Here is a 27,112-nt window from a genome sequence, read left to right as displayed (position 1 = left end):
TATAGTACACCTACTATAAGAGTGTGAGGAGATATATAGTACACCAACTAGAATAGTGTGAGGAGATATATAGTACACCTACTACAAGAGTGTGAGGAGATATATAGTACACCAACTAGAATAGTGTGAGGAGATATATAGTACACCAACTAGAATAGTGTGAGGAGATATATAGTACACCTACTATAAGAGTGTGAGGAGATATATAGTACACCAACTAGAATAGTGTGAGGATATATATAGTACACCTACTATAAGAGTGTGAGGAGATATATAGTACACCTACTATAAGAGTGTGAGGAGTAGTGAGGAGATATATAGTACACCTACTAGAAGAGTGTGAGGAGATATATAGTATACCAACTAGAATAGTGTGAGGAGATATATAGTACACCAACTAGAAGAGTGTGAGGAGATATATAGTACACCTACTATAAGAGTGTGAGGAGATATATAGTACACCAACTAGAATAGTATGAGGAGATATATAGTACACCTACTATAAGAGTGTGAGGAGATATATAGTACACCAACTAGAATAGTGTGAGGAGATATATAGTACACCTACTACAAGAGTGTGAGGAGATATATAGTATACCAACTAGAATAGTGTGAGGAGATATATAGTACACCTACTATAAGAGTGTGAGGAGATATATAGTACACCTACTATAAGAGTGTGAGGAGATTATAGTACACCAACTAGAATAGTGTGAGGAGATGTATAGTACACCTACTATGAATAGTGTGAGGAGATATATAGTACACCTACTAGAAGAGTGTGAGGAGATATATAGTACACCAACTAGAATAGTGTGAGGAGATATATAGTACACCTACTATAAGAGTGTGAGGAGATATATAGTAGACCTACTAGAAGAGTGTGAGGAGATATATAGTACACTACTAGAAAAGTGTGAGGAGATATATAGTACACCTACTATAAGAGTGTGAGGAGATATAGTACACCAACTAGAATAGTGTGGAGATATATAGTACACCAACTAGAATAGTGTGAGGAGATATATAGTACACCTACTATAAGAGTGTGAGGAGATATATAGTACACCAACTAGAATAGTGTGAGGAGATATATAGTACACCTACTATAAGAGTGTGAGGAGATATATAGTACACCAACTAGAATAGTGTGAGGAGATATATAGTACACCTACTATAAGAGTGTGAGGAGATATATAGTACACCAACTAGAATAGTGTGAGGAGATATATAGTACACCTACTAGAAGAGTGTGAGGAGATATATAGTACACCAACTATAAGAGTGTGAGGAGATATATAGTACACCTACTAGAATAGTGTGAGGAGATATATAGTACACCTAATGAGAATAGTGTGAGGAGATATATAGAGATACACCTACTATAAGAGTGTGAGGAGATATATAGTACACCTACTATAAGAGTGTGAGGAGATATATAGTACACCAACTAGAATAGTGTGAGGAGATATATAGTACCCCTACTATAAGAGTGTGAGGAGATATATAGTACACCAACTAGAATAGTGTGAGGAGATATATAGTACACCTACTATAAGAGTGTGAGGAGATATATAGTACACCAACTAGAATAGTGTGAGGAGATATATAGTACACCTACTATAAGAGTGTGAGGAGATATATAGTACACCAACTAGAATAGTGTGAGGAAATATATAGTACACCAACTAGAATAGCGTGAGGAGATATATAGTACACCTACTAGAAGAGTGTGAGGAGATATATAGTACACCAACTAGAATAGTGTGAGGAGAAATACAGTACACCAACTAGAATAGTGTGAGGAGATATATAGTACCACTACTATAAGAGTTTGAGGAGATATATAGTACACCAACTAGAATAGTGTGAGGAGATATATAGTACACCTACTATAAGAGTGTGAGGAGATATATAGTAGACCTACTAGAAGAGTGTGAGGAGATATATAGTACACCTACTATAAGAGTGTAAGGAGATATATAGTACACCTACTATAAGAGTGTGAGGAGATATATAGTACACCTACTATAAGAGTGTGAGGAGATATATAGTACACCAACTATAATAGTGTGAGGAGATATATAGTAGACCTACTATAAGAGTGTGAGGAGATATATAGTACACCAACTAGAATAGTGTGAGGAGATATATAGTAGACCTACTATAAGAGTGTGAGGAGATATATAGTACACCAACAAGAATAGTGTGAGGAGATATATAGTACACCTACTAAAAGAGTGTGAGGAGATATATAGTACACCTACTATAAGAGTGTGAGGAGATATATAGTACACCTACTATAAGAGTGTGAGGAGATATATAGTACACCAACTAGAATAGTGTGAGGAGATATATAGTACACCAACTAGAATGTGAGGAGATATATAGTACACCTACTATAAGAGTGTGAGGAGATATATAGTACCACTACTAGAAGAGTGTGAGGAGATATATAGTACACCAACTATAAGAGTGTGAGGAGATATATAGTACACCAACTAGAATAGTGTGAGGAGATATATAGTACACCTACTACAAGAGTGTGAGGAGATATATAGTACACCAACTAGAATAGTGTGAGGAGATATATAGTACACCAACTTGAATAGTGTGAGGAGATATATAGTACACCTACTATAAGAGTGTGAGGAGATATATAGTACACCAACTAGAAGAGTGTGAGGAGATATATAGTACACCTACTATAAGAGTGTGAGGAGATATATAGTACACCAACTAGAATAGTGTGAGGAGATATATAGTACACCAACTATAAGAGTGTGAGGAGATATATAGTACACCACTATAATAGTGTGAGGAGATACTAGAATAGTGTGAGGAGATATATAGTACACCTACTAGAAGAGTGTGAGGAGATATATAGTACACCAACTAGAGAGTGTGAGGAGATATATAGTACACCTACTATAAGAGTGTGAGGAGATATATAGTACACCAACTATAAGAGTGTGAGGAGATATATAGTACACCTACTATAAGAGTGTGAGGAGATATATAGTACACCTACTAGAAGAGTGTGAGGAGATATATAGTACACCAACTAGAATAGTGTGAGGAGATATATAGTACACCTACTATAAGAGTGTGAGGAGATATATAGTACACCAACTAGAATAGTGTGAGGAGATATATAGTACACCAACTAGTGTGATATATAGAGTGTGAGGAGATATATAGTACACCTACTATAATAGTGTGAGGAGATATATAGTACACCAACTAGAATAGTGTGAGGAGATATATAGTACACCTACTATAATAGTGTGAGGAGATATATAGTACACCAACTAGAATAGTGTGAGGAGATATATAGTACACCTACTATAAGAGTGTGAGGAGATATATAGTACACCAACTAGAATAGTGTGAGGAGATATATAGTACACCTACTATAAGAGTGTGAGGAGATATATAGTACACCTACTAGAAGAGTGTGAGGAGATATATAGTACACCAACTAGAATAGTGTGAGGAGATATATAGTACACCAACTAGAATAGTGTGAGGAGATATATAGTACACCTACTATAAGAGTGTGAGGAGATATATAGTACACCAACTAGAATAGTGTGAGGAGATATATAGTACACCTACTAGAAGAGTGTGAGGAGATATATAGTACACCTACTAGAAGAGTGTGAGGAGATATATAGTACCACTACTAGAATAGTGTGAGGAGATATATAGTACACCTATAAGAGTGTGAGGAGATATATAGTACACCAACTAGAATAGTGTGAGGAGATATATAGTACACCTACTATAAGAGTGTGAGGAGATATATAGTACACCAACTAGAATAGTGTGAGGAGATATATAGTACACCTACTATAAGAGTGTGAGGAGATATATAGTACACCAACTAGAATAGTGTGAGGAGATATATAGTACACCAACTATAAGAATAGTGTGAGGAGATATATAGTACACCAACTATAAGAGTGTGAGGAGATATATAGTACCCACCAACTATAAGAGTGTGAGGAGATATATAGTACACCTACTATAAGAGTGTGAGGAGATATATAGTACACCAATAGAATAGTGTGAGGAGATATATAGTACACCTACTATAAGAGTGTGAGGAGATATATAGTACACCTACTATAAGAGTGTGAGGAGATATATAGTACAACAACTAGAATAGTGTGAGGAAATATATAGTACCCCTACTATAAGAGTGTGAGGAGATATATAGTACACCAACTAGAATAGTGTGAGGAGATATATAGTACACCTACTATAAGAGTGTGAGGAGATATATAGTACACCAACTAGAATAGTGTGAGGAGATATATAGTACACCTACTACAAGAGTGTGAGGAGATATATAGTACACCAACTAGAATAGTGTGAGGAGATATATAGTACACCAACTAGAATAGTGTGAGGAGATATATAGTACCCCTACTACAAGAGTGTGAGGAGATATATATTACACCAACTAGAATAGTGTGAGGAGATGTATAGTACACCAACTTGAATAGTGTGAGGAGATATATAGTACCACTACTATAAGAGTTTGAGGAGATATATAGTACCACCAACTAGAATAGTGTGAGGAGATATATAGTACACCTACTATAAGAGTGTGAGGAGATATATAGTACACCTACTAGAAGAGTGTGAGGAGATATATAGTACACCTACTATAAGAGTGTGAGGAGATATATAGTACACCTACTATAAGAGTGTAAGGAGATATATAGTTCACCTACTATAAGAGTGTGAGGAGATATATAGTACACCAACTAGAATAGTGTGAGGAGATATATAGTAGACCTACTAGAAGAGTGTGAGGAGATATATAGTACACCAACTAGAATAGTGTGAGGAGATATACAGTACCCCTACTATAAGAGTGTGAGGATATATATAGTACACCAACAAGAATAGTGTGAGGAGATATATAGTACACCAACTAAAATAGCGTGAGGAGATATATAGTACCACTACTAGAAGAGTGTGAGGAGATATATAGTACCACTACTAGAAGAGTGTGAGGAGATATATAGTACACCAACTATAAGAGTGTGAGGAGATATATAGTACACCAACTAGAATAGTGTGAGGATATATATAGTACACCTACTACAAGAGTGTGAGGAGATATATAGTACACCAACTAGAATAGTGTGAGGAGATATATAGTACACCAACTAGAATAGTGTGAGGAGATATATAGTACCCCTACTATAAGAGTGTGAGGAGATATATAGTACACCAACTAGAAGAGTGTGAGGAGATATATAGTACACCTACTATAAGAGTGTGAGGAGATATATAGTACACCAACTAGAATAGTGTGAGGAGATATATAGTACACCTACTATAAGAGTGTGAGGAGATATATAGTACACCAACTAGAATAGTGTGAGGAGATATATAGTAGACCTACTAGAAGAGTGTGAGGAGATATATAGTACACCAACTATAAGAGTGTGAGGAGATATATAGTACACCTACTATAAGAGTGTGAGGAGATATATAGTACCCCTACTATAAGAGTGTGAGGAGATATATAGTACACCTACTATAAGAGTGTGAGGAGATATATAGTACACCAATGAGAATAGTGTGAGGATATATATAGTACACCTACTATAAGAGTGTGAGGAGATATATAGTACACCTACTATAAGAGTGTGAGGAGATATATAGTACACCAACTAGAATAGTGTGAGGAAATATATAGTACACCAACTAGAATAGCGTGAGGAGATATATAGTACACCTACTATAAGAGTGTGAGGAGATATATAGTACCACTACTAGAAGAGTGTGAGGAGATATATAGTACACCAACTATAAGAGTGTGAGGAGATATATAGTACACATACTAGAATAGTGTGAGGATATATATAGTACACCTACTATAAGAGTGTGAGGAGATATATAGTACACCAACTAGAATAGTGTGAGGAGATATATAGTACACCTACTACAAGAGTGTGAGGAGATATATAGTACACCAACTAGAATAGTGTGAGTAGATATATAGTACACCAACTAGAATAGTGTGAGGAGATATATAGTACACCTACTATAAGAGTGTGAGGAGATATATAGTACACCAATGAGAATAGTGTGAGGATATATATAGTACACCTACTATAAGAGTGTGAGGAGATATATAGTACACCTACTATAAGAGTGTGAGGAGATATATAGTACACCAACTAGAATAGTGTGAGGAAATATATAGTACACCAACTAGAATAGCGTGAGGAGATATATAGTACACCTACTATAAGAGTGTGAGGAGATATATAGTACCACTACTAGAAGAGTGTGAGGAGATATATAGTACACCAACTATAAGAGTGTGAGGAGATATATAGTACACATACTAGAATAGTGTGAGGATATATATAGTACACCTACTATAAGAGTGTGAGGAGATATATAGTACACCAACTAGAATAGTGTGAGGAGATATATAGTACATCTATTATAAGAGTGTGAGGAGATATATAGTACACCAACTAGAATAGTGTGAGGAGATATATAGTACACCAACTAGAATAGTGTGAGGAGATATATAGTACACCTACTATAAGAGTGTGAGGAGATATAGTACACCAACTAGAATAGTGTGAGGAGATATATAGTACACCTACTACAAGAGTGTGAGGAGATATATAGTACACCAACTAGAATAGTGTGAGTAGATATATAGTACACCAACTAGAATAGTGTGAGGAGATATATAGTACACCTACTATAAGAGTGTGAGGAGATATATAGTACACCAATGAGAATAGTGTGAGGATATATATAGTACACCTACTATAAGAGTGTGAGGAGATATTTAGTACACCTACTATAAGAGTGTGAGGAGATATATAGTACACCAACTAGAATAGTGTGAGGAAATATATAGTACACCAACTAGAATAGCGTGAGGAGATATATAGTACACCTACTATAAGAGTGTGAGGAGATATATAGTACCACTGCTAGAAGAGTGTGAGGAGATATATAGTACACCAACTATAAGAGTGTGAGGAGATATATAGTACACATACTAGAATAGTGTGAGGATATATATAGTACACCTACTATAAGAGTGTGAGGAGATATATAGTACACCAACTAGAATAGTGTGAGGAGATATATAGTACACCTACTACAAGAGTGTGAGGAGATATATAGTACACCAACTAGAATAGTGTGAGGAGATATATAGTACACCAACTAGAATAGTGTGAGGAGATATATAGTACCCCTACTATAAGAGTGTGAGGAGATATATAGTACACCGACTAGAATAGTATGAGGAGATACATAGTACACATACTAGAAGAGTGTGAGGAGATATTTAGTACACCTACTATAAGAGTGTGAGGAGATACATAGTACCCCTACTATAAGAGTGTGAGGAGGTATATAGTACACCAACTATAAGAGTGTGAGGAGATATATAGTACACCTACTATAAGAGTGTGAAGAGATATATAGTACACCAACTAGAATAGTGTGAGGAAATATATAGTACACCAACTAGAATAGCGTGAGGAGATATATAGTACACCTACTATAAGAGTGTGAGGAGATATATAGTACCACTACTAGAAGAGTGTGAGGAGATATATAGTACCCCTACTATAAGAGTGTGAGGAGATATATAGTACACCAACTAGAATAGTGTGAGGAGATATATAGTACACCTACTATAAGAGTGTGAGGAGATATATAGTACACCAACTAGAATAGTGTGAGGAGATATATAGTACACCTACTACAAGAGTGTGAGGAGATATATAGTACACCAACTAGAATAGTGTGAGGAGATATATAGTACACCAACTAGAATAGTGTGAGGAGATATATAGTACCCCTACTATAAGAGTGTGAGGAGATATATAGTACACCAACTAGAATAGTATGAGGAGATATATAGTACACCTACTATAAGAGTGTGAGGAGACAAATAGTACACCAACTAGAATAGTGTGAGGAGATATATAGTACACCTACTATAAGAGTGTGAGGAGATATATAGTAGACCTACTAGAAGAGTGTGAGGAGATATATAGTACACCTACTATAAGAGTGTGAGGAGATATATAGTACACCTACTATAAGAGTGTAAGGAGATATATAGTTCACCTACTATAAGAGTGTGAGGAGATATATAGTACACCAACTAGAATAGTGTGAGGAGATATATAGTAGACCTACTAGAAGAGTGTGAGGAGATATATAGTACACCAACTAGAATAGTGTGAGGAGATATAAAGTACCCCTACTATAAGAGTGTGAGGAGATATATAGTACACCAACTAGAATAGTGTGAGGAGATATATAGTACACCAACTATAATAGTGTGAGGAGATATATAGTACACCTACTATAAGAGTGTGAGGAGATATATAGTACACCTACTATAAGAGTGTGAGGAGATATATAGTACACCAACTAGAATAGTGTGAGGAGATATATAGTACACCAACTAGAATAGTGTGAGGAGATATATAGTACACCTACTATAAGAGTGTGAGGAGATATATAGTACACCTACTAGAGGAGTGTGAGGAGATATATAGTACACCTACTAGACGAGTGTGAGGAGATATATAGTATACCTACTAGAAGAGTGTGAGGAGATATATAGTACACCTACTAGAAGAGTGTGAGGAGATATATAGTACACCTACTAGAGGAGTGTGAGGAGATATATAGTACACCTACTGGAAGTGTGTGAGGATTTATATAGTACACCTACTAGAAGAGTGTGAGGAGATATATAGTACACCTACTATAAGAGTGTGAGGAGATATATAGTACACCAACTAGAATAGTGTGAGGAGATATATAGTACACCAACTAGAATAGCGTGAGGAGATATATAGTACATCTACTATAAGAGTGTGAGGAGATATATAGTACCACTACTAGAAGAGTGTGAGGAGATATATAGTACACCTACTATAAGAGTGTGAGGAGATATATAGTACACCAACTAGAATAGTGTGAGGAGATATATAGTACACCTACTATAAGAGTGTGAGGAGATATATAGTACATCTACTACAAGAGTGTGAGGAGATATATAGTACACCAACTAGAATAGTGTGAGGAGATGTATAGTACACCAACTTGAATAGTGTGAGGAGATATATAGTACCACTACTATAAGAGTTTGAGGAGATATATAGTACACCAACTAGAATAGTGTGAGGAGATATATAGTACACCTACTATAAGAGTGTGAGGAGATATATAGTAGACCTACTAGAAGAGTGTGAGGAGATATATAGTACACCTACTATACGAGTGTGAGGAGATATATAGTACACCTACTATAAGAGTGTAAGGAGATATATAGTTCACCTACTATAAGAGTGTGAGGAGATATATAGTACACCAACTAGAATAGTGTGAGGAGATATATAGTAGACCTACTAGAAGAGTGTGAGGAGATATATAGTACACCAACTAGAATAGTGTGAGGAGATATACAGTACCCCTACTATAAGAGTGTGAGGAGATATATAGTACACCAACGAGAATAGTGTGAGGAGATATATAGTACACCAACTAAAATAGTGTGAGGAGATATATAGTACACCTACTATAAGAGTGTGAGGAGATATATAGTACACCTACTATAAGAGTGTGAGGAGATATATAGTACACCAACTAGAATAGTGTGAGGAGATATATAGTACACCAACTAGAATAGCGTGAGGAGATATATAGTACACCTACTATAAGAGTGTGAGGAGATATATAGTACCACTACTAGAAGAGTGTGAGGAGATATATAGTACACCAACTATAAGAGTGTGAGGAGATATATAGTACACCAACTAGAATAGTGTGAGGAGATATATAGTACACCAACTTGAATAGTGTGAGGAGATATATAGTACCCCTACTATAAGAGTGTGAGGAGATATATAGTACACCAACTAGAATAGTGTGAGGAGATATATAGTACACCTACTATAAGAGTGTGAGGAGATATATAGTACACCTACTATAAGAGTGTGAGGAGATACAGTCTATAGTACATATACTATAAGAGTGTGAGGAGATATTTAGTACACATACTAGAAGAGTGTAAGGAGATATATAGTACACCTACTATAAGAGTGTGAAGAGATATATAGTACACCTACTATAAGAGTGTGAGGAGATATATAGTACACCAACTAGAATAGTGTGAGGATATATATAGTAGACCTACTATAAGAGTGTGAGGAGATATTTAGTACACCTACTAGAAGAGTGTGAGGAGATATATAGTACACCTACTAGAATATTGCGAGGAGATATAGTACACCTACTAGACGAGTGTGAGGAGATATATAGTATACCTACTAGAAGAGTGTGAGGAGATATATAGTACACCTACTAGAAGAGTGTGAGGAGATATATAGTACACCTACTAGAAGAGTGTGAGGAGATATATAGTACACCTACTAGAGGAGTGTGAGGAGATATATAGTACACCTACTGGAAGTGTGTGAGGATTTATATAGTACACCTACTAGAAGAGTGTGAGGAGATACAGTCTATAGTACACCTACTGGAAGAGTGTGAGGAGATATATAGTACACCTTCTAGAAGAGTGTGAGGAGATATATAGTACACCTACTGGAAGAGTTTGAGGATTTATATAGTACACCTACTAGAAGAGTGTGAGGATATACAGTCTATAGTACACCTACTATAAGAGTGTGAGGAGATATATAGTACACCTACTCGAAGAGTGTGAGGAGATATATAGTACACCTACTGGAAGAGTGTGAGGAGATACAGTCTATCGTTCACCTACTCCATTCTGTCTGCACAGCAGTACCAGTAGATTCCAAAGGAGGGCGGCAGAGCCCCTGTCTTGTAGCTTTTCATCTTTCATGCAGGCTTCTGCCTTCTGGTGGGCAAAAGAGATGGCATCTACTTTGTGCAGGTCTTCCCTTTGAAGGAGAAAAAATGGCGTTTGAAAGAAATACACACAGAATACTAATAGCCGCCATTATGACAGTAAACCTTTGTTGTTGTCAATCCATTTTGTGTGTTTTACTGTCTCTCGGACAGTTTCATGTAGTTATTTGGTCAGTGTCTCCTACTTTCCATGCATAGACAATACATCATCACATACAGAGTAGCATGGATGTTTGGATATTGTGTTTAAGAGTGTAAAATACCTAGCCAGTGGCCCAGGAAATTCTCTCATGTCCTGCTGCTCCTGTGTTTCCCCCAGAATGATCTGTAGACAGAACATACAAACAGCCTCTCAGTAACACATTAACAGAAACTTCTCACACACCTGCTCAATACTGATAAAAACAGCTCAACAGTTCCTCAAAACCGAAACTAATAGCCTCGTAATTTAGCCATTCCTTGATGATTACTCTATTCACTAGAATGATTGCGGCCTCTTCCTATAACCTGCTAGTTCACCACAACAATTCTGCCATGTAGATATATAGTACTATTCTCTGTACTGATTCTATTCTGCTAATTTAACCTAAATCTATACCTCCAGACTGTGTAGTTCCACCTTCCCTGGGTCTCCCTGCATGGCCAGACCAGGACTGACCCGGATCAACTGTCCTGCTGGACCAAAGCTGACCAGAGCATGGGGCAAAGTGTATTTCAGAGGGGCAGTCATCTGGGGAATAGCTGCATACTCTAAGGAGAGAACATGCATTATTATCATTCATAATATTATCACTTTGATGGGAGATATTCATTGTGCTGTAATGGGTGTTCATTAGACTTGAGGATGGCAAGTTCGCCTCATTGTGCTCTCTTGTTATTAGCGGAATACAACCAACCCTACAGAGAAGAGCATGACATTAGAATGTGACCCCTGTTTCTAAGAGACAGACCTATAGTATCTGGGCAGAGATTACATGTAACTCAATGATTACCTGTGTCTGCTGTACTCCAGGTGGTTTGTGGGACAGGGTCAGTCTGTTCAGCACCGTTGATGTACTGGCTCAACTCATAGCTACTGGAGGACAAGCCTGAGGCCTTGGAGATGGCCAGAGCCCCTTCGGCATAAGAGCAGTCCTGGAAAACAAAATCAGTCAAATCAAGATAGGGGAATGGGCAGGGATGGAGAATATCATACGACCAAGTTCCCAAAGTAAATATTCACCAAAGAGGGCAAACAGCAACACAGATCTGTATCTTTGCCATAAGAAATTTATATAAATGATTAATCATAATATTTAGATGTTTACATCTCTACCAGCATCCCCATTCTCTTTAGAGCGATCTTCATCAGAGCCTCTGAAGTCATGCTGAGAGCTCGCTCTTCGCTGGTCATACCTGAAAAATAATTAGAAAAAGAAGATAGGGTTGAATTCATGCCCTTCAATGAAAGGAAAATCATGAATCTCACATCTTTCTGTCTAACCTTTGTTGTTCTGGGTAGCCACTGCCAGTCTGGTCCTGCTCATATCTCCTCTCCTGATACTGGTCAGATCTCCACTGTTCCTGGGGAGGCCATTGACCTGCATCTGGATCATATCAATTACAGAGAATTGTATCAATCATGTTGCTTTACTTGCACATAGTTATTGTTTCGTTTCTTTACACATGAATTACTTTTGTACTGTGGTGCATATGTTGAAATAAAATCAAATGTTATTGTTCGCGTACACACATTATCGTAGGTGCAGCGGAAATGTTTGTTTCTAGCTCACCTAACAATACAAAACAATACACACAAATCCCCAAAAATCTAAGAAAGGAATTAAGAAATATCAGAATGAGCAATGTCAGAGTCCAGAACATGAATATATATGTACATGATTGTGTGTATAGACAGTATGGACAGTATATGAATAGGAAAGGTGTGTACAGCAGTAGTTATATACGATGAGCCATGACTAGAAAACAGTATATACATATGAAGTGGGTAAAACAGTGTGTAAACATTATTAAAGTGACCAGTGTTCAATGACTATGTACATAGGGCAGCAGTCTCTAAAGTGCAGGGTAGAGTACCGGGTGGTAGCTGGCTAGTAACAGTGACTAAGTTTTGGGCAGGGTACTGGGCAGAGGCCGGCTAGCGGTGACTATTTAAAAGTGCTGCCTGGAGATAGAAGCTGTTTTTCAGTCTCTCAATCCCAGCTTTGATGCACCTGTACTTTCTCCGACTTCTAGATGGTAGCGGGGTGAACACGCCATGGCTCAAGTGGCCAAGGTCCTTGATGATCTTCTTGGCCTTCCTGTGTCATGGAGGGCAGGCACTGTGCCCCCAGTTATGTTGGGCTGAACGCACTACCCTCTGGAGAGCCCTATAGTTACGGACGGTGCAATTGCCTTACCAGGCGGTGATACAGCCCAACAGGATGCTCTCAATGGTACATCTGTAGAAGTTTGTGAGTGTCTTAGAGGCCAAGCTGAATGTCTTCAGCCTCCTGAGTTTGAAAAGGCATTGTTGCGCCTTCTTAACTACACTCTCTGTGTGGAAGGACCATTTCAGGTTGTCAGTGATGTGCACACCAAGGAACTTGAATCTTTTCACCCTCTGCACTGCAGCTCTGTGCTCTCTCTGCTGTCTCCTGAAGACCACGATCAGCTCCTTTGTTCAGTTAATGTATTTTTCTGGCACCACTCTGCCAGGGCCCTCACCTCCTCCCTGTAGGCTGTCTCGTCATTGTTGGTAATCAAGCCTACTACTGTTGTGTCGTCTGCAAACTTGATGCCTGAGTTGCTGACGTGCGTGGCCACGCAGTCATGGGTTAACAAGGAGTACAGTAGGGGGCTGAGCAAGCACCCTTGTGAGGCCCCCATGTTGAGGTGTTGTTGCCATTTAGCAGACACTCTTATCCAGTGTGACTTACAAAAGCAATTAGGGTTAAGTGCCTTGCTCAAGGTGACGCTGACTAGGTGAAACATCTGTCAACTCAGGGGTTCAAACCAGCAACCTTTCGGTTACTGTTCCAACGTTCTTAACCATTAGGCTACCTGCCACCCTTTTTATAACTCTGATAATATCTTAAGTTGCTTGGCAAGCAGGAGTGCAATACTTGAGTAATATAATCCATCAGTGTAATCCACTGATAACAATATGTCAGTACCTGGGTAATGTCCTTTGTAATAGCCCTGGTCATAGTAGCCATAGTCCTGACTATGGTCCCAGTGAATCTGGGGTGGGTAGTCATATGCTTGCCTGTAAACAATAAGATAATATAAAGATATCATAGAACCATTTCTGATCATATAAAGATGATTAATTTATTAAAAACTGTATCTTACATGCTGACCACACCACTCGAGTTGCAAAATACATGCGTGTGTAAATGAGCATCTATGTAGCCAGGCGCTAAAATAGAACTTGGTTCTATTTGTGACACTTGACGCGCTGCAAGTCCCGCCTCTCCCAACTCCTCATTGTTTTTTTAGGACTATATACCCAGGTGCCATCTCATTGGTTTTTAGGAACATATACCCACGTGGGTGATTGAAAGATGAACTGAGGTCCACACTCCAGTCGAGTTGGTGGTGGTAATGCACCTTAAAGTTGGTTGCCAACCGCCATCTAAAGTCCAAAGAAGCTTGAAGGAGTAGAGATTACTAGAAACAAACTTGGTTTACCCTTTTATATGTGGATTAATTGTCGGAGTAGAGGACCTTGTGCATTTCTGGTAAAATAACAACCCAATGTTTATATCCCTGGGTAAATGATCTAGCAACAGCAAGCTAGCTAGCTAAATTGCCATATATGTTTAATGGTTTTCAACCTGTCCCCAAATGAATATAGTTGATTCAGATTTAGTTTTGATATTTCAACCTGCGTGTCCTGATCACGTCTGGTGTGGGTGGACAAAATCAACATTGGCACGATGGCGGAGGCATGCGCAGGCGGTCTGGTCAGCATGTTAAGGTCCACATATTAAAAAGCTGGCATTTCACAAGTGTCACCACCAAACCACAACAAATAATACTGAGAGATCCAGTAGTTTAACATTTTCCTCAATGAATAGTGGACAGTTACAGTTAGTCAGTTTTTTCTTTTTTAAATACTTTATTTGTAAGTTTTCAAATTGAGACATAGAGACATTGACATTTGACAATAATATAATAAGTAACAGTCAGTTTCTGTGTACAAACCTTGAGTGGGGTCTGGAGTGTTGTGGCTCTGGTCTGATGTAACTCATCGTGGAATGGGGTCTGTCGTAAGCTGTTCTGGAGTGGGGAGTGCTGTAAGAGCTGAGAGAGAACTCTAGAGGTGGTCTGGAAGGGGGAGGGCTGGTGAGGTAGACCCTGTAGCGAGGGTCCTGGTGGGACCACTGCCTCTCCCTCTCCCTGGGGTCCGGTGGTGGTGAGTAGTGCCCTGGTCCAGTCCCCTGGTGAGGGTGAGCAGGCCTATGGTAGTCCTCTCTCTCCCTGGGGTCCGGTGGTGGTGGGTAGTGCCCGGGTCCAGTCCCCTGGTGAGGGTGAGCAGGCCTATGGTAGTCCTCTCTCTCCCTTGGGCCCGGTGGTGGTGGGTAGTGCCCGGGTCCAGTCCCCTGGTGAGGGTGAGCAGGCCTATGGTAGTCCTCTCTCTCCCTGGGGTCCGGTGGTGGTGGGTAGTTCCCGGGTCCAATCCCCTGGAGAGGGTGAGCAGGCCTATGGTAGTCCTCTCTCTCTCTGGGGTCCGGTGGTGGTGGGTAGTGCCGGGGTCCAGTCCCCTGGAGAGGGTGAGCAGGCCTATGGTAGTCCTCTCTCTCCCTGGGGTCCGGTGGTGGTGGGTAGTGCCCAGGTCCAGTCCCCTGGAGAGGGTGAGCAGGCCTATGGTAGTCCTCTCTCTCCCTGGGTCTCTGTGGGTGACGACCAGGGCCTGGCTCGGTCCAGTGGGGACTTCTGGGGTCCATGATGACCACTCTTTATGTTGAGAGGAGAATGCTTCAGTACCTGAGAAGAATAATGGATCATCAGTACTTTCACATGAAAAGGATTGGTCTCTGAGGAAGATCTCGGGAGCATTTACAATCAATTAAGGACAGATCAAAATTTACTTGGGTGGAGGGCTGGTCCAAAATAGGGGAAGGTTGCCAAACTTTTTTTTTTTGCTTTGGGGAGGGTAGTGCCTTTTTGGTGTGTCATTGAGCATTAAAGATCAGTCAGGACATGCAGCTCAAAAAGCTCCCCTATTGATCTCTAAATTGACTATATAGCAGATGCCCCTCTTCACATTTCTCAAAATAGTGTAAAAAAAAAAAAAAAAAAAAGGTAATAATTTTATTAGTTTAATTCATATGAAAATATAATTTTTAAACAATTCTTTGACAAATTGAATGATGTGTTTCACAATTGTAATAGTTGGGGATTGGTTAAATTGTGCTGAATTGAATCATAGGAATCAAAATAATAATTTGTGAATTGCAAACAGTAGCAAGGTTTTCATCCAATTGGTGACAGATTCAAAAATCTGCATAAAAACTATTTGCACATTTTCCCACCAGAGATGTTTCCATCAAATTGACTTGTTGCAGATGAAAGACTGTGCATGATGACAGAGTGCACATAAAAATTACCTTTGCAGTTAAATTCCCATGTACCAAATAAAAAATAAAAGTCAAATGTGTTTCCATCGCATTTTCAAGTCTACTGATTGTTTTCTCACAATTATTTGTTGTTATATAGTGAGTGTGCTCACTTTGGTATTGGCATGTGTGCTCTAGCCAGCCAGCAGGGCGCAGATTGGGTGCTGTTGGCTAGAGTGCACGTATAGCCTACATTATGAGATTATTATGGGCAAAAGACCAATATTATTTTTATTTGTCAAATGGCAGACAAGCATTGATCATCACATCACCAGAATAAGACCCTTAATATTTATTGGAAAGGAGCATCAAGCTCATCACCTTGCACTTTCACCACCCTGTGAAGTTTTCATAATTTATTTAATCTGTAGCCTAATAAACAGCATGCTTTCCCAGAGGAGTTATAGTGGGAGGACAACACTACATGTCATCCCGTGACTCCAAGCTTACTTCGATATGAGGGTTATTAAATCAATATTTCAACATAAAAGCATTTCCACCGACATTTCAAGCACAATTCATTTTACCAACAGAAAAAGATCCCACCTTTTCTAGTGTACTTTGTTTTGTCGACATTTGGCAAGTTTCCATCGGGCCTGTCATGACATTTTTTATTCAACATGCACTTTGTTCGCGTAAAATGGAGGAGGGGGCAGTGTTGCAAACCTTGCTGTGAGCCACGTTACAAATCCAAGAAAGTGGGTTAACCCTATTGGCATGATGCGTAGGGTGTTTGTCTTTCACACCAGTGACCCAAATTGTAATCTCGACAGATTTTAAGGTCTAGAAAGGAACAGTAGAGGACAGTCTGGCTGTATTTTAACTTCTGATACACTGCGTGTTACCGATCATCATTCTCCCAAATTGTCCTATATGTGCAGACACATAGAGATTACTGTTCTCCTAGCAGCAGGATATTATGCTGGCAGAACAATCGCAGACGTTTTTCCTCAAAATAAGAGTCCCCCTGCAAAGACACACTGAATTTAGGGAATATTGATTTTCTTTAGCACTCTCGTGCAGTGCGTCAGCCTCCTGTCCAATCGGAGAAGCTATTCCTCGACCTAGAACCTAATGCTTCAATATAGCCTAAATATTTGTAGTTTAACTTTTTTAAAGTATTACCTTTTCTGTGTGGCATAAACACAACCAGTTAAACACAACCAGCTTGTAGAGAGATACGTTTTCTACCTGTCTCAGCTAAAGTGGGGTGGGAAATACTCAGTCGAGTCTCTACTTACGAATGATGTGTAGTTTTGGAGGGGGACTGTGTTATAGACATATACATTTGTCCTGCATGTTATATTAATCCCAAAACAATAACTGAATGTACTGTTGTTGTGTTGAATATCAGTTGTAAAAATAAACACGTTGACACTTCGTTATCTTACTATGTTTGCTTCCAGTGTGACAAAAATGTAAACAAAGTCAAAGACACAATGTAAACAATGATGGACTGACATACCTGTTAACGACCTCGATTAACCTAATGGTGATGGTAATAGACAATTTAACACATTTAAATCAGCCCAAGGCCAGCTTTGACATGTGCCAAAAAATGCATCAGGTCAATCTCTTGAACTGACAAATAAAATATTTTTTTAGGTAGTATTGTAGTAAAATCATGTTGCTATATATTTATTTCAACCCAGTTATGCATAGCCTTTCAAACATTTTCTTAAACCCACTTTGGTCGCAATTGTCATTTGTGAGAAAATACAAGGGATTATTAAAATATTAATCCAGTGTTTTTATGTCAAATGGTTTTTATATTTTTCAGATTTCTGTGATGTATATAAAGTGCAATTATGTAATGAAAACTCAAAATGTAATACATTTCAGCTTTATATCTGACATGGTACAGGTGTCTTCTTTTTTAAGACCATAACTATGTGTGTGAGGTGTATACTTTAGTTTCAAATTAGATTTGTTTAAGACGACCAAGAAACACTCGGTGTGACCCTGATTTAACCCACTTCAGTAAAAGGTTAAGCAATGACTACAACTGGTTCAATGACCAAATTCTTGAGGGGTACTATGGTCTTTTGAAGTCGCATTTCAAGGAACAAAATGCGTTAATGTCCCCTGTGTATTTTGCGAGTCAGGAATTACAGTCTTTTCTGTGTGAACAAAGAGGTTACGCCACATGTGCCTGGAACGGTGAACAGTGTCATTTTGAGCATGTGATATTGGCAGGAAACATAAAGTCACATTAGACACATTAGACAGTTATAGTCATAGATATGCAACACCTTCCTAACATCATTTAGTTGGGGCATGAACGAAAGCGTTCCACAGGGGTGCTGGCCCATGTTGACTCCCAATACTTCCCACTGTTGTGTCAAGTTGGCTGGATGTTCTTTGGGTGGTGGACCATTTGTGATACACATGGAAAACTGTTGAGCGCTCAAAGACATTTAACATTTGTCTTGCCCCATTCACCCTCTGAATGGCACATACACAATCCATGTCTCAATTGTCTCAAGGCCTAAAAATCATTATTTAACCTTTCTCATCCCCTTCATTAACAGGTGACATCAATAAGGGATCATAGCTTCACCTACAGTAGAGTCACCTGGTCAATCTATGTCATGGAAAGAGCAGGTGTTCCTAATGTTTTGTGTACTCAGTGTATTTAGTAGCAATAATTGCATTACATTAAATGTTAAAATGATGGATCCCTTAAGTCATAAAGAACGAGAACTAAAGGATACACTACTTCTACTTCAGAAATACCTGGCATTAGAGTATCTGGCAATGCATGGCGTTGTAGTAGATGTGACATTTTCTCATCGGTGTCCCTATTTTAAAAAACAGTCAGATGGTAGTAGTTGTGGTGTTTATGTGTGCTTATTCTCATAAACAGTCTTATTAGAGGGAAACGTGAATACGCTTTGTCACAATGGCATGCGAGAGAATATTTTATATGACTGATGAGAGGGAAAATTACAACGTAAAACATTTTAAACTCTACAGAAAATGCCTTTGCTGACCTTGATAGATAATCATCACATATCTGTTGTATGTATTATCATGCAATCTTGTCTCTGATAATGGTTTTGAAAACTTGGTTAATAGGCCTTTACTGTACACTGCTAACATTGATAGAGATGCAAAACATACAGGCATATAACTTGTAAATAATGTTCTCCATTGTTGTTATGAAAGCTTGATTATACTGTATTCTGTTAGCCTTGTAGCCTTGTTGTCTCATGTAACACATTTTAAACTCTACAAAAGTGCCTTTTCTGACATTAATCAATAATCATTACAATATAGATTGTAAATAATCTTGTCTCTTTTATAATTTGTAAAACTATTTAATAGGCTTAATAACATTCATAGATAAGCAGCACATATTGGCCTTCAACTTATAAATACTTTTCTCCATTGCTGTTTAGAAAGTGTGATTATACTGTTTCCTAATAGCCAGGTTAACATTCATTACATTTAACATATTAAAAAAATAGATTTTCATTTTGATAAAATAGTGTTGCTTTTGTGTGTGTTTTTTGTTGTTGTCTGTATTGACGCCAGGACCATGGATAGCACCAGATCATTTAAAGCTGTGTTGCTGGATATGTATGACACAGTCCCCCTCCAAAACTACACATATTTGGTTAGTAGAGACCCTACTGAGTATTTCCCACCCCACTTTAGCTGAGACAGGTAGAAAAGTTATCTCACGACAACCCAATATGTATCCCATGTACAGTATTACAGTGCATTGCATTGGGAAGGGGTGGAGAACATATGTAGGACACAGTCCCCCTCCAAAACTACACATATTTGGTTATTAGAGACCCTACTGAGTATTTTCCACTTTGCTATAGCTGAGACAGGTAGAAAAGTTATCTCTACAGACTAATATTTTCAACATAGCTGTGCCAACATAGTACTTTTTTCATTAATGGTAAAAAATATTTGTAAAATCATATTTGTTATTTGTTTTAATAAATTACTCATTGCCTTTTCTTGTTGGCAAAATAAAAAAGTGGCCATTGATTAAAAATACATATATTTTGAATGAGTTATCCACATTGCAATGTTTTGAAATGTGGGCTTTTATCTTGAAGGTTGGCTCATTACCATACAAACTTGACATCATCATTTGTGCTTCTGGCAGAATACTAGTGCTACATGGTTAGGCTAATTTAGACCATAATATAGCAACATGTTCACATTTGGTCAATATCAAGTGTAGCCTACAGATAATAAAATAAAAGCCTGTGAAGGGCATTTGTCCTTTGTCTAAAGGAGAGATATCTTGAAATTGAGATTGACATTTCTCTCTCGAAAATAGGTTCTCAATCTTGATTTCTGCAACATAAACCAACAAGGCTATATAGCTACCTACCAATACATACATGCACACGTACTTTGTCTTTCCTTGACAACTCCTTAACAAAAAAATACCAAATATATTTGTAAAGTTCAAACTTACAGTTCACATCTGTTCAAAGCGCTTCCACCCAGCGAGTCGCAGTCAAGGTTCATCTGCCACATAATTTCACTGGAAAAGAAACACACAACATGAAATAAACCGAATTTGACAGATAAAGTTCTCAGGGGTACAAAGTTCAACAGTCCAAATGAGCCGGTAAATAAAAGAATGGCGTAAGCGAGGTATTTTCATTGATTAACAAGGGCCAAATTGCGCATTACAATTAGAGCTTGCCTTTGCGCACATGTAAATAGTTTAATATATATATATAATAAAAGTTTCATTGATAGAAAAAATATATATAAAATATTGTACCCATCTATCAAAATATATTTCTAAACAAATGTCTAATCTGTGGCCCCGACAAAATCCCGATGCACGTTGTTCAAACAATTTAGTAAACATATATTGGCACACACCCTTGACAGCAGAACCGTTGTAATAAACATGAAATTACTTTTAAGAGATTAGGCTACTTTGAATTACTTACATCATGTCTCTATATCTATCATTTGCGATATTTTGTGTCTGTGAAAGATAACTGTATCCATTTCCATGTTTACATGTTTCATTTTATTTGGATGTCTGGACATGCCACGTTGCGTTGAACCCCGAGCCGTTGACAGTGGAAATGAAAAAAAAAAACCCACCAGCGCATACCATTTAGCTGGAGGTTGGTATCCTAAAACCTCCATATTGGGAAGGGAAAAGGTTAGAGGACTGTCTCCCACATAAGTGAGGAACTGAAAGCACAGAGTGGCTATGAAATGATACTAGGGAGGACCATGCCTCGGCCTACTCGTTTCTTCTGTGGACAAATCACTATGGACTTTTGCATAGCTGTTATTATATCAAGTTTATATCAAATATCTTAAAAGAGTGTGCTCGACCAAATTTAAATGAGCGATTTCAAGAGAAGGAAAGGAGTTTCTAAACCATAGGCCTTCTGTACACTCTTTGTCAAGGCGTCTTGTATACATCCGCTATGAGATCATTGTTGGAATCACAGCAAATGGAGATAACATCTATTTGACGTGCTCTGCTTGAGTTTCTCCCCACTCATTGGTTGAATCAACGTTGTTTCCACGTCGTTTCAGAAAGTTTAGAATGTTGAATTAGCCTTCAAAGCAAACGGGTATAAAATATGTAGGCTATAATAACAAGTGTAAATAAAACGTATTGTCCACAACTCTGCACACTATCAACAGTATTGCATTTGTCACAAATATACAATGAAATAGTTAGCCACTGATCAATGTAATTGTTTTTCCAGCAGTCGTCGCAGTTTACCAAGGAAGTTACATATGTGTACTGATTGATACCTTGGGGGGCGCTCCTCATTCACTTGAAACACCGTGAAAATTAGCGTGTGACCAATGGGGTTTGATATGCAAATATGAGGCGCTCGAACTTCAACTTCCACAGTGAACTGTGAGGAAATATGAGAAAAAGAGCAGACACACGAGGTCGCGAAATTAACTGGGACGTGGAGAGAGACCATCTGTGGATATCCTGCCTTCAACGTGGATATTTTCTAATGTGCAATATGACTTTTGAGGAAACCAGCGGAGAAAACTCTACAGAAAGGTAGCTATCTGAGATTATTTTTTGCAACTTGTATGTAATGAAAGCTTCAATTGTCAGCTAAATGTACTTCATTTGGCAAGCAATCCAGTTATAGCAGCTATGTGATGTCAATGTCCCGGTATGCACGAGCGCTTGGCTGAGCATGTCTAAGCTAACCTAGTTAGCTATGCAGTTAGCTAGATAGGTAGTTATATACTTTCTATAATGTTGCATGCTGACTAAATATCGATACTTAGTTTTGTGGTCCATGTATCACCCACCATCAATATGCTTGTTTGTTGTTGTGCAACCTCAGGATGGATTCGGTGGCTAAAGCACTGGAGGAGGTTCTCAGCTCCGCGTTACCTCAGGGTTGCATTACTGTCGGGGTATACGAGGCAGCCAAGTCACTCAATGTGTAAGTAGATAGAAAATGAAGCACATTTAGCAATATTATAACGTTATTAGCTAGTAATAAATCAATTCTGAAATAACTAAATGCAAGGAGTGAAGTACATTTATGTTTCAATACATTCTTACGCAATGAGACTGTAATAAACATTCTGGCAACTTAATTAATATATTCTGCTTTTTTAACAAATTGTGTTGTCATTTAAATCATCAGTGACCCGGATAATGTGGTGTTGTGCCTCCTGGCGACGGACGAGGAACAGGTAGAAGACGTGGCCCTCCAGATCCACTTTACCCTTATCCAGGCGTTCTGCTGCGAGAACGACATCAACATCCTGCGGGTCAGCAACATGAGGCGCCTCGCTGAGATCCTTGGAGGAGTGAAGCCAGGAGGAGAGCCAATGGACATGCACTGTGTACTAGTTACTGTATGTGTCATTACATTGTTCATACTCCCCATATCCCTGCACTAAACAGTGCTAGACTTTTGTATCATTTACTCAGCTGGGGTCTTTATGCACATTATGCCAGCTAGGTTATTAAACCTTTTTTTGTGGATGCTAAAGATTTGCAGGTCAAGAGCTTTGAATACAGAATCAAAGGCCTAGATGCATACAAATATTCGATTTTAATGGCCACAACATCTGGTCTAGTAGTTTTATGTCCTCATTCATTGCTCTGCTCTTTTAAATGTAATCCAGTTGACTGCAGCCACCTGATCTGTAGTGATGTGTGTTGCATAGTGGTCTGACGTAGCTTACGCTGGCTGCAGTACTCCAAGTGATCTGACTCCAGTTACTGGGACTGCGTACAAATGGCATAGGAATAGGGTGCCATTTGGGATGTAATCTATACATTTGTTGGCTGAGTTGTCAGAGTGATGTGTACTCTAGCTCTTCTTCCTGTGGGCCACTAGTATTTCTTCAAACACACATTCCAGGAAATGAAGCTGAGCTCATAGGAGAAAGACGATGAATGATTGCATGTTTGCAGAGCGATTCTTAGAATGCAGAAGTCAGCATGGAGACATTTTTATGCCCTGCTCATACACTTCCTTAGTAGTGATCTGATCTATGAAGCACACTAGCAGGCCATACAGATCATATAGGATCTTCATTTGATCCCCCTGTTGCAGAACCTTCCTGCAATTCAAGAAATGTAAAACTTGTAATGTATTTGAGGTTTAAAAAGGCTTCTGAAGTTTTGTAATTTCTACTTAGAAATGTCAAACTTGATTTCCCCTCGTATCAACCCCTACAATTATAATCCACATAATACTTTACATTTCCTGATGCTGCAGGAATAGTTTTCCTGCTGTAGTAAACTGTCTCTACTTGTCACTGTAACCACACCAGTTGCAGAGAACCCTTATCTTATTATGGTTATTAGAAATCACTTTTTATCCCTATATTTGATTAATACATTTAGAAAGCACAGCAGTAGATGTGTGCTGATTAACTGTGTAAGTAGTTATGGTAACCATACCATACCATAGATTAGGGTTGTTCTTACACATTTATTAGGTCTGTATTTGAATGCATACGTTTTTAGAAAGCAGCATTAGCCTGACTGTGCTTTCCCTTCCTCTTCACAGAACCCCCAGTTGACCACATGGAAGGACCCAGCTCTGAGCAAAGTGAATCTCTTCTGTAGAGACAGTCGAATCCTGGACCAGTGGGTCCCCATTATCAACCTACCTGACTGATGACTCTACCCATGGTGTGCACTTTATATGGAAACATCGCACACTGCACTAGATCTGTGTAATAACGCCTTTGTTGGACCTCTCATGAACAACCTTGACTCTGCCAGAGGGAGATAGAGGACCATGAAATCTCCCCAAAAATAACAAGAAAATCTCCAACTCCAACAAAATTTGCTGGATCAGTGTGGATTTTAATGCAGAGGTTTCGGCTGAGGAAGAGTGATTCAGCATTCTAGGTTCCAAGACTGCCATGGTAACGATGACTGTAATTACAAGGCAACGGTTGGTCATTGGTATGACTGTGCCCTCCTTGCCGGGAAGAAAGCCATTACAGGAAGCTGAATCATGTGAGCACACAGCAGAACACACTAGACACAGGTGGTGGTGAGTAGAGCAGAGAAAACCAGGCAGCAGGGGATTGGAATCTACTGGAGGATCAGACAACTGACTCCAAGGACTTGACCGGACTCAATTTAACCGGACAGGATTTTACTGAACTGGACTGGAGTAGTCTGAACTACAGGTTGGATAATGCCTTAAGGAAAGTGGACAAATCTCAACTGTAATTTATATGATGTTGATCATCTCTGAATTGTTGTTTTGAGAATTATTTAAATAAAAAAAGGGAAGATATTGTCAGGACAAGGCAATGTATTGTCTTAAACATTAAGTTGTTGTTTTATTTTAATTGAGATGTTTGTGTTAATTTAATGAATTGTATTTATGTTGCAATGTTCATCAACAGCTACCTTTGCAGAGAAATAAACAGAACTGAACTAAACATTTAATTGTTTTGCTTGTTTGGAATTAATGCAGTGAGTTATGGGTATCATTCTGTAGGTTTTTGATGAACCTGTAAGCAACATCACTCACAGGACTAATAATGCATCTCTGTCAAGGCAGTGGAAAACGGGCACTGAACAAGGATTCTGTTTGCACCAAGCTTGGTCAAAGAGGCTTTTCACCGAGGTCGCTAGATAATTCACTGAGGTCGCTAGATAATTCACTGAGGTCACTAGATAATTCACTGAGGTCGCTAGATAATTCACTGAGGTCGCTAGATAATTCACTGAGGTCACTAGATAATTCACTGAGGTCACTAGATAATTCACTGAGGTCACTAGATAATTCACTGAGGTCACTAGATAATTCACTGAGGTCACTAGATAATTTACTGAGGTCACTAGATAATTCACTGAGGTCACTAGATAATTCACTGAGGTCACTAGATCATTCACTGAGGTCACGAGATCATTCACTGAGGTCACTAGATAATTCACTGAGGTCACTAGATAATTCACTGAGGTCACTAGATAATTCAGCACAATTCCAGCTGCAGCATCTTTTGTCATTTCTCATAGGGTAGTGTTTTTCTTCTCAGCTGTAGGTGTTAACTGCAAGCCTCTGTTCAGGGGAATGGAATGGCATGCAACACTTTCAAGTGATCTTTCATATTCAGCTGAATAAAGAAAGGTGCACAGTTTAACCAGGTGCAAAAAGCTAGTATTTAGTTTTGCGTGTATGTATTATGTAACATACACCATGTCTCAACAATACATCACCCCATTGACACCAATAGTGAACACTATAGTGTTGGTTATTTACATCCAAGGACACAAAGTCCATGTAACAACAGTTCCACACCCTGCATTCACATCAACATTGTTTAATTAAAAACGGCACACAGGAGGGAGAAGGAGAATTTCCACATAAATATAGTTTCCTTGTGTGACGACCAGCATCAGGGTGTTTGTGTGATCACCATGACAACCCTTGCTGTCACCGAGGCCCTCTGTTCGAACACAGAAACACCCTCTGTTCAAACACACCTGGCAGGGACAAAAATATCCAGAGAGGAAAGAAAATATATATTACTAACCAGCACACTCAGGGGACACCAGAAGTGATTGTGTGTGTGCAGCAGAGCAAAGCAAGGGGACAAAGCCCTCAAAGAGCAGCTGATGAAACAATGTGTGTAACTGAGTCAAGGCCCATTCACACCCTCACAGTGGGGGTACTACTGACCACTGATTTCATCATGGCTATAAATAGACCCTATGAATGGAGGTGAGGCAATCACACTCACAGTGACGCACTGATAGTAATAATAGTGTTACAAATAAGAAGGCCACGTCAGCATGATGACCTGCAATGTGGCTGTACTCCTGTGGCATCTTAATACCACAACGGAGCATTCAATGATACATTTTTGTAATTTAGCTTTCCCAACCTTTCCGGGGGCAATAACCACACATTTCTTTCACAGCATTGTATGTTTCAGGGCAAGTTACCATAGCTGTCTTTGCATGAGAGACATGGGTGTGAGCCCACATCTCCAGTCATCAGATCAACTCTAAGCAGTAGAATGCTATGCTGATTTGACCTGGAGTGAGTGAGAATAGAGGAAAGTTGCAGGTGGGCTACTACCTTCTCCCGAGGTAGAAATCTAGTGGTTTTAGTGGATAT

General features: G+C 38.8%; 2 protein-coding genes across 3 annotated transcripts in view; one reads left to right on the top strand and one right to left on the bottom strand.

The window, feature by feature from the left end:
• Positions 1-21,577, bottom strand: part of sec16b (SEC16 homolog B, endoplasmic reticulum export factor) — a 55,888-nt gene extending 34,311 nt beyond the window's left edge. For both annotated transcript variants that reach the window (XR_010451487.1, XM_064935724.1), the window contains exons 1-10: positions 21,455-21,577; positions 20,965-21,033; positions 15,106-15,888; positions 14,073-14,164; positions 12,401-12,503; positions 12,225-12,312; positions 11,910-12,051; positions 11,516-11,667; positions 11,181-11,242; positions 10,811-10,949 (exon numbers count right to left, since the gene is read on the bottom strand). Coding sequence is in view for 1 of the 2 variants with exons in the window: in XM_064935724.1 (XP_064791796.1) it covers positions 10,811-10,949; positions 11,181-11,242; positions 11,516-11,667; positions 11,910-12,051; positions 12,225-12,312; positions 12,401-12,503; positions 14,073-14,164; positions 15,106-15,848 (1,521 nt within the window). In the remaining variant the exon portion in view is untranslated. The remainder of the gene's footprint in view (positions 1-10,810; positions 10,950-11,180; positions 11,243-11,515; positions 11,668-11,909; positions 12,052-12,224; positions 12,313-12,400; positions 12,504-14,072; positions 14,165-15,105; positions 15,889-20,964; positions 21,034-21,454) is intronic.
• An 858-nt stretch (positions 21,578-22,435) lies between these two features.
• On the top strand, positions 22,436-25,434 carry gadd45ab (growth arrest and DNA-damage-inducible, alpha, b). The gene is made up of 4 exons (XM_064935753.1): positions 22,436-22,551; positions 22,847-22,948; positions 23,156-23,369; positions 24,536-25,434. The coding sequence occupies exons 1-4, from the start codon at positions 22,502-22,504 to the stop codon at positions 24,644-24,646; spliced, it is 477 nt and encodes a 158-aa protein (XP_064791825.1). The 5' UTR covers positions 22,436-22,501; the 3' UTR covers positions 24,647-25,434.
• The last annotated feature ends 1,678 nt before the right edge of the window (positions 25,435-27,112 follow it).

This window comes from Oncorhynchus masou, chromosome 24 (genome assembly GCF_036934945.1).
Source record: "Oncorhynchus masou masou isolate Uvic2021 chromosome 24, UVic_Omas_1.1, whole genome shotgun sequence".
In the NCBI taxonomy this organism is placed as follows: domain Eukaryota; kingdom Metazoa; phylum Chordata; class Actinopteri; order Salmoniformes; family Salmonidae; genus Oncorhynchus; species Oncorhynchus masou.
This window is presented reverse-complemented; position numbering and strand designations above follow the sequence as displayed.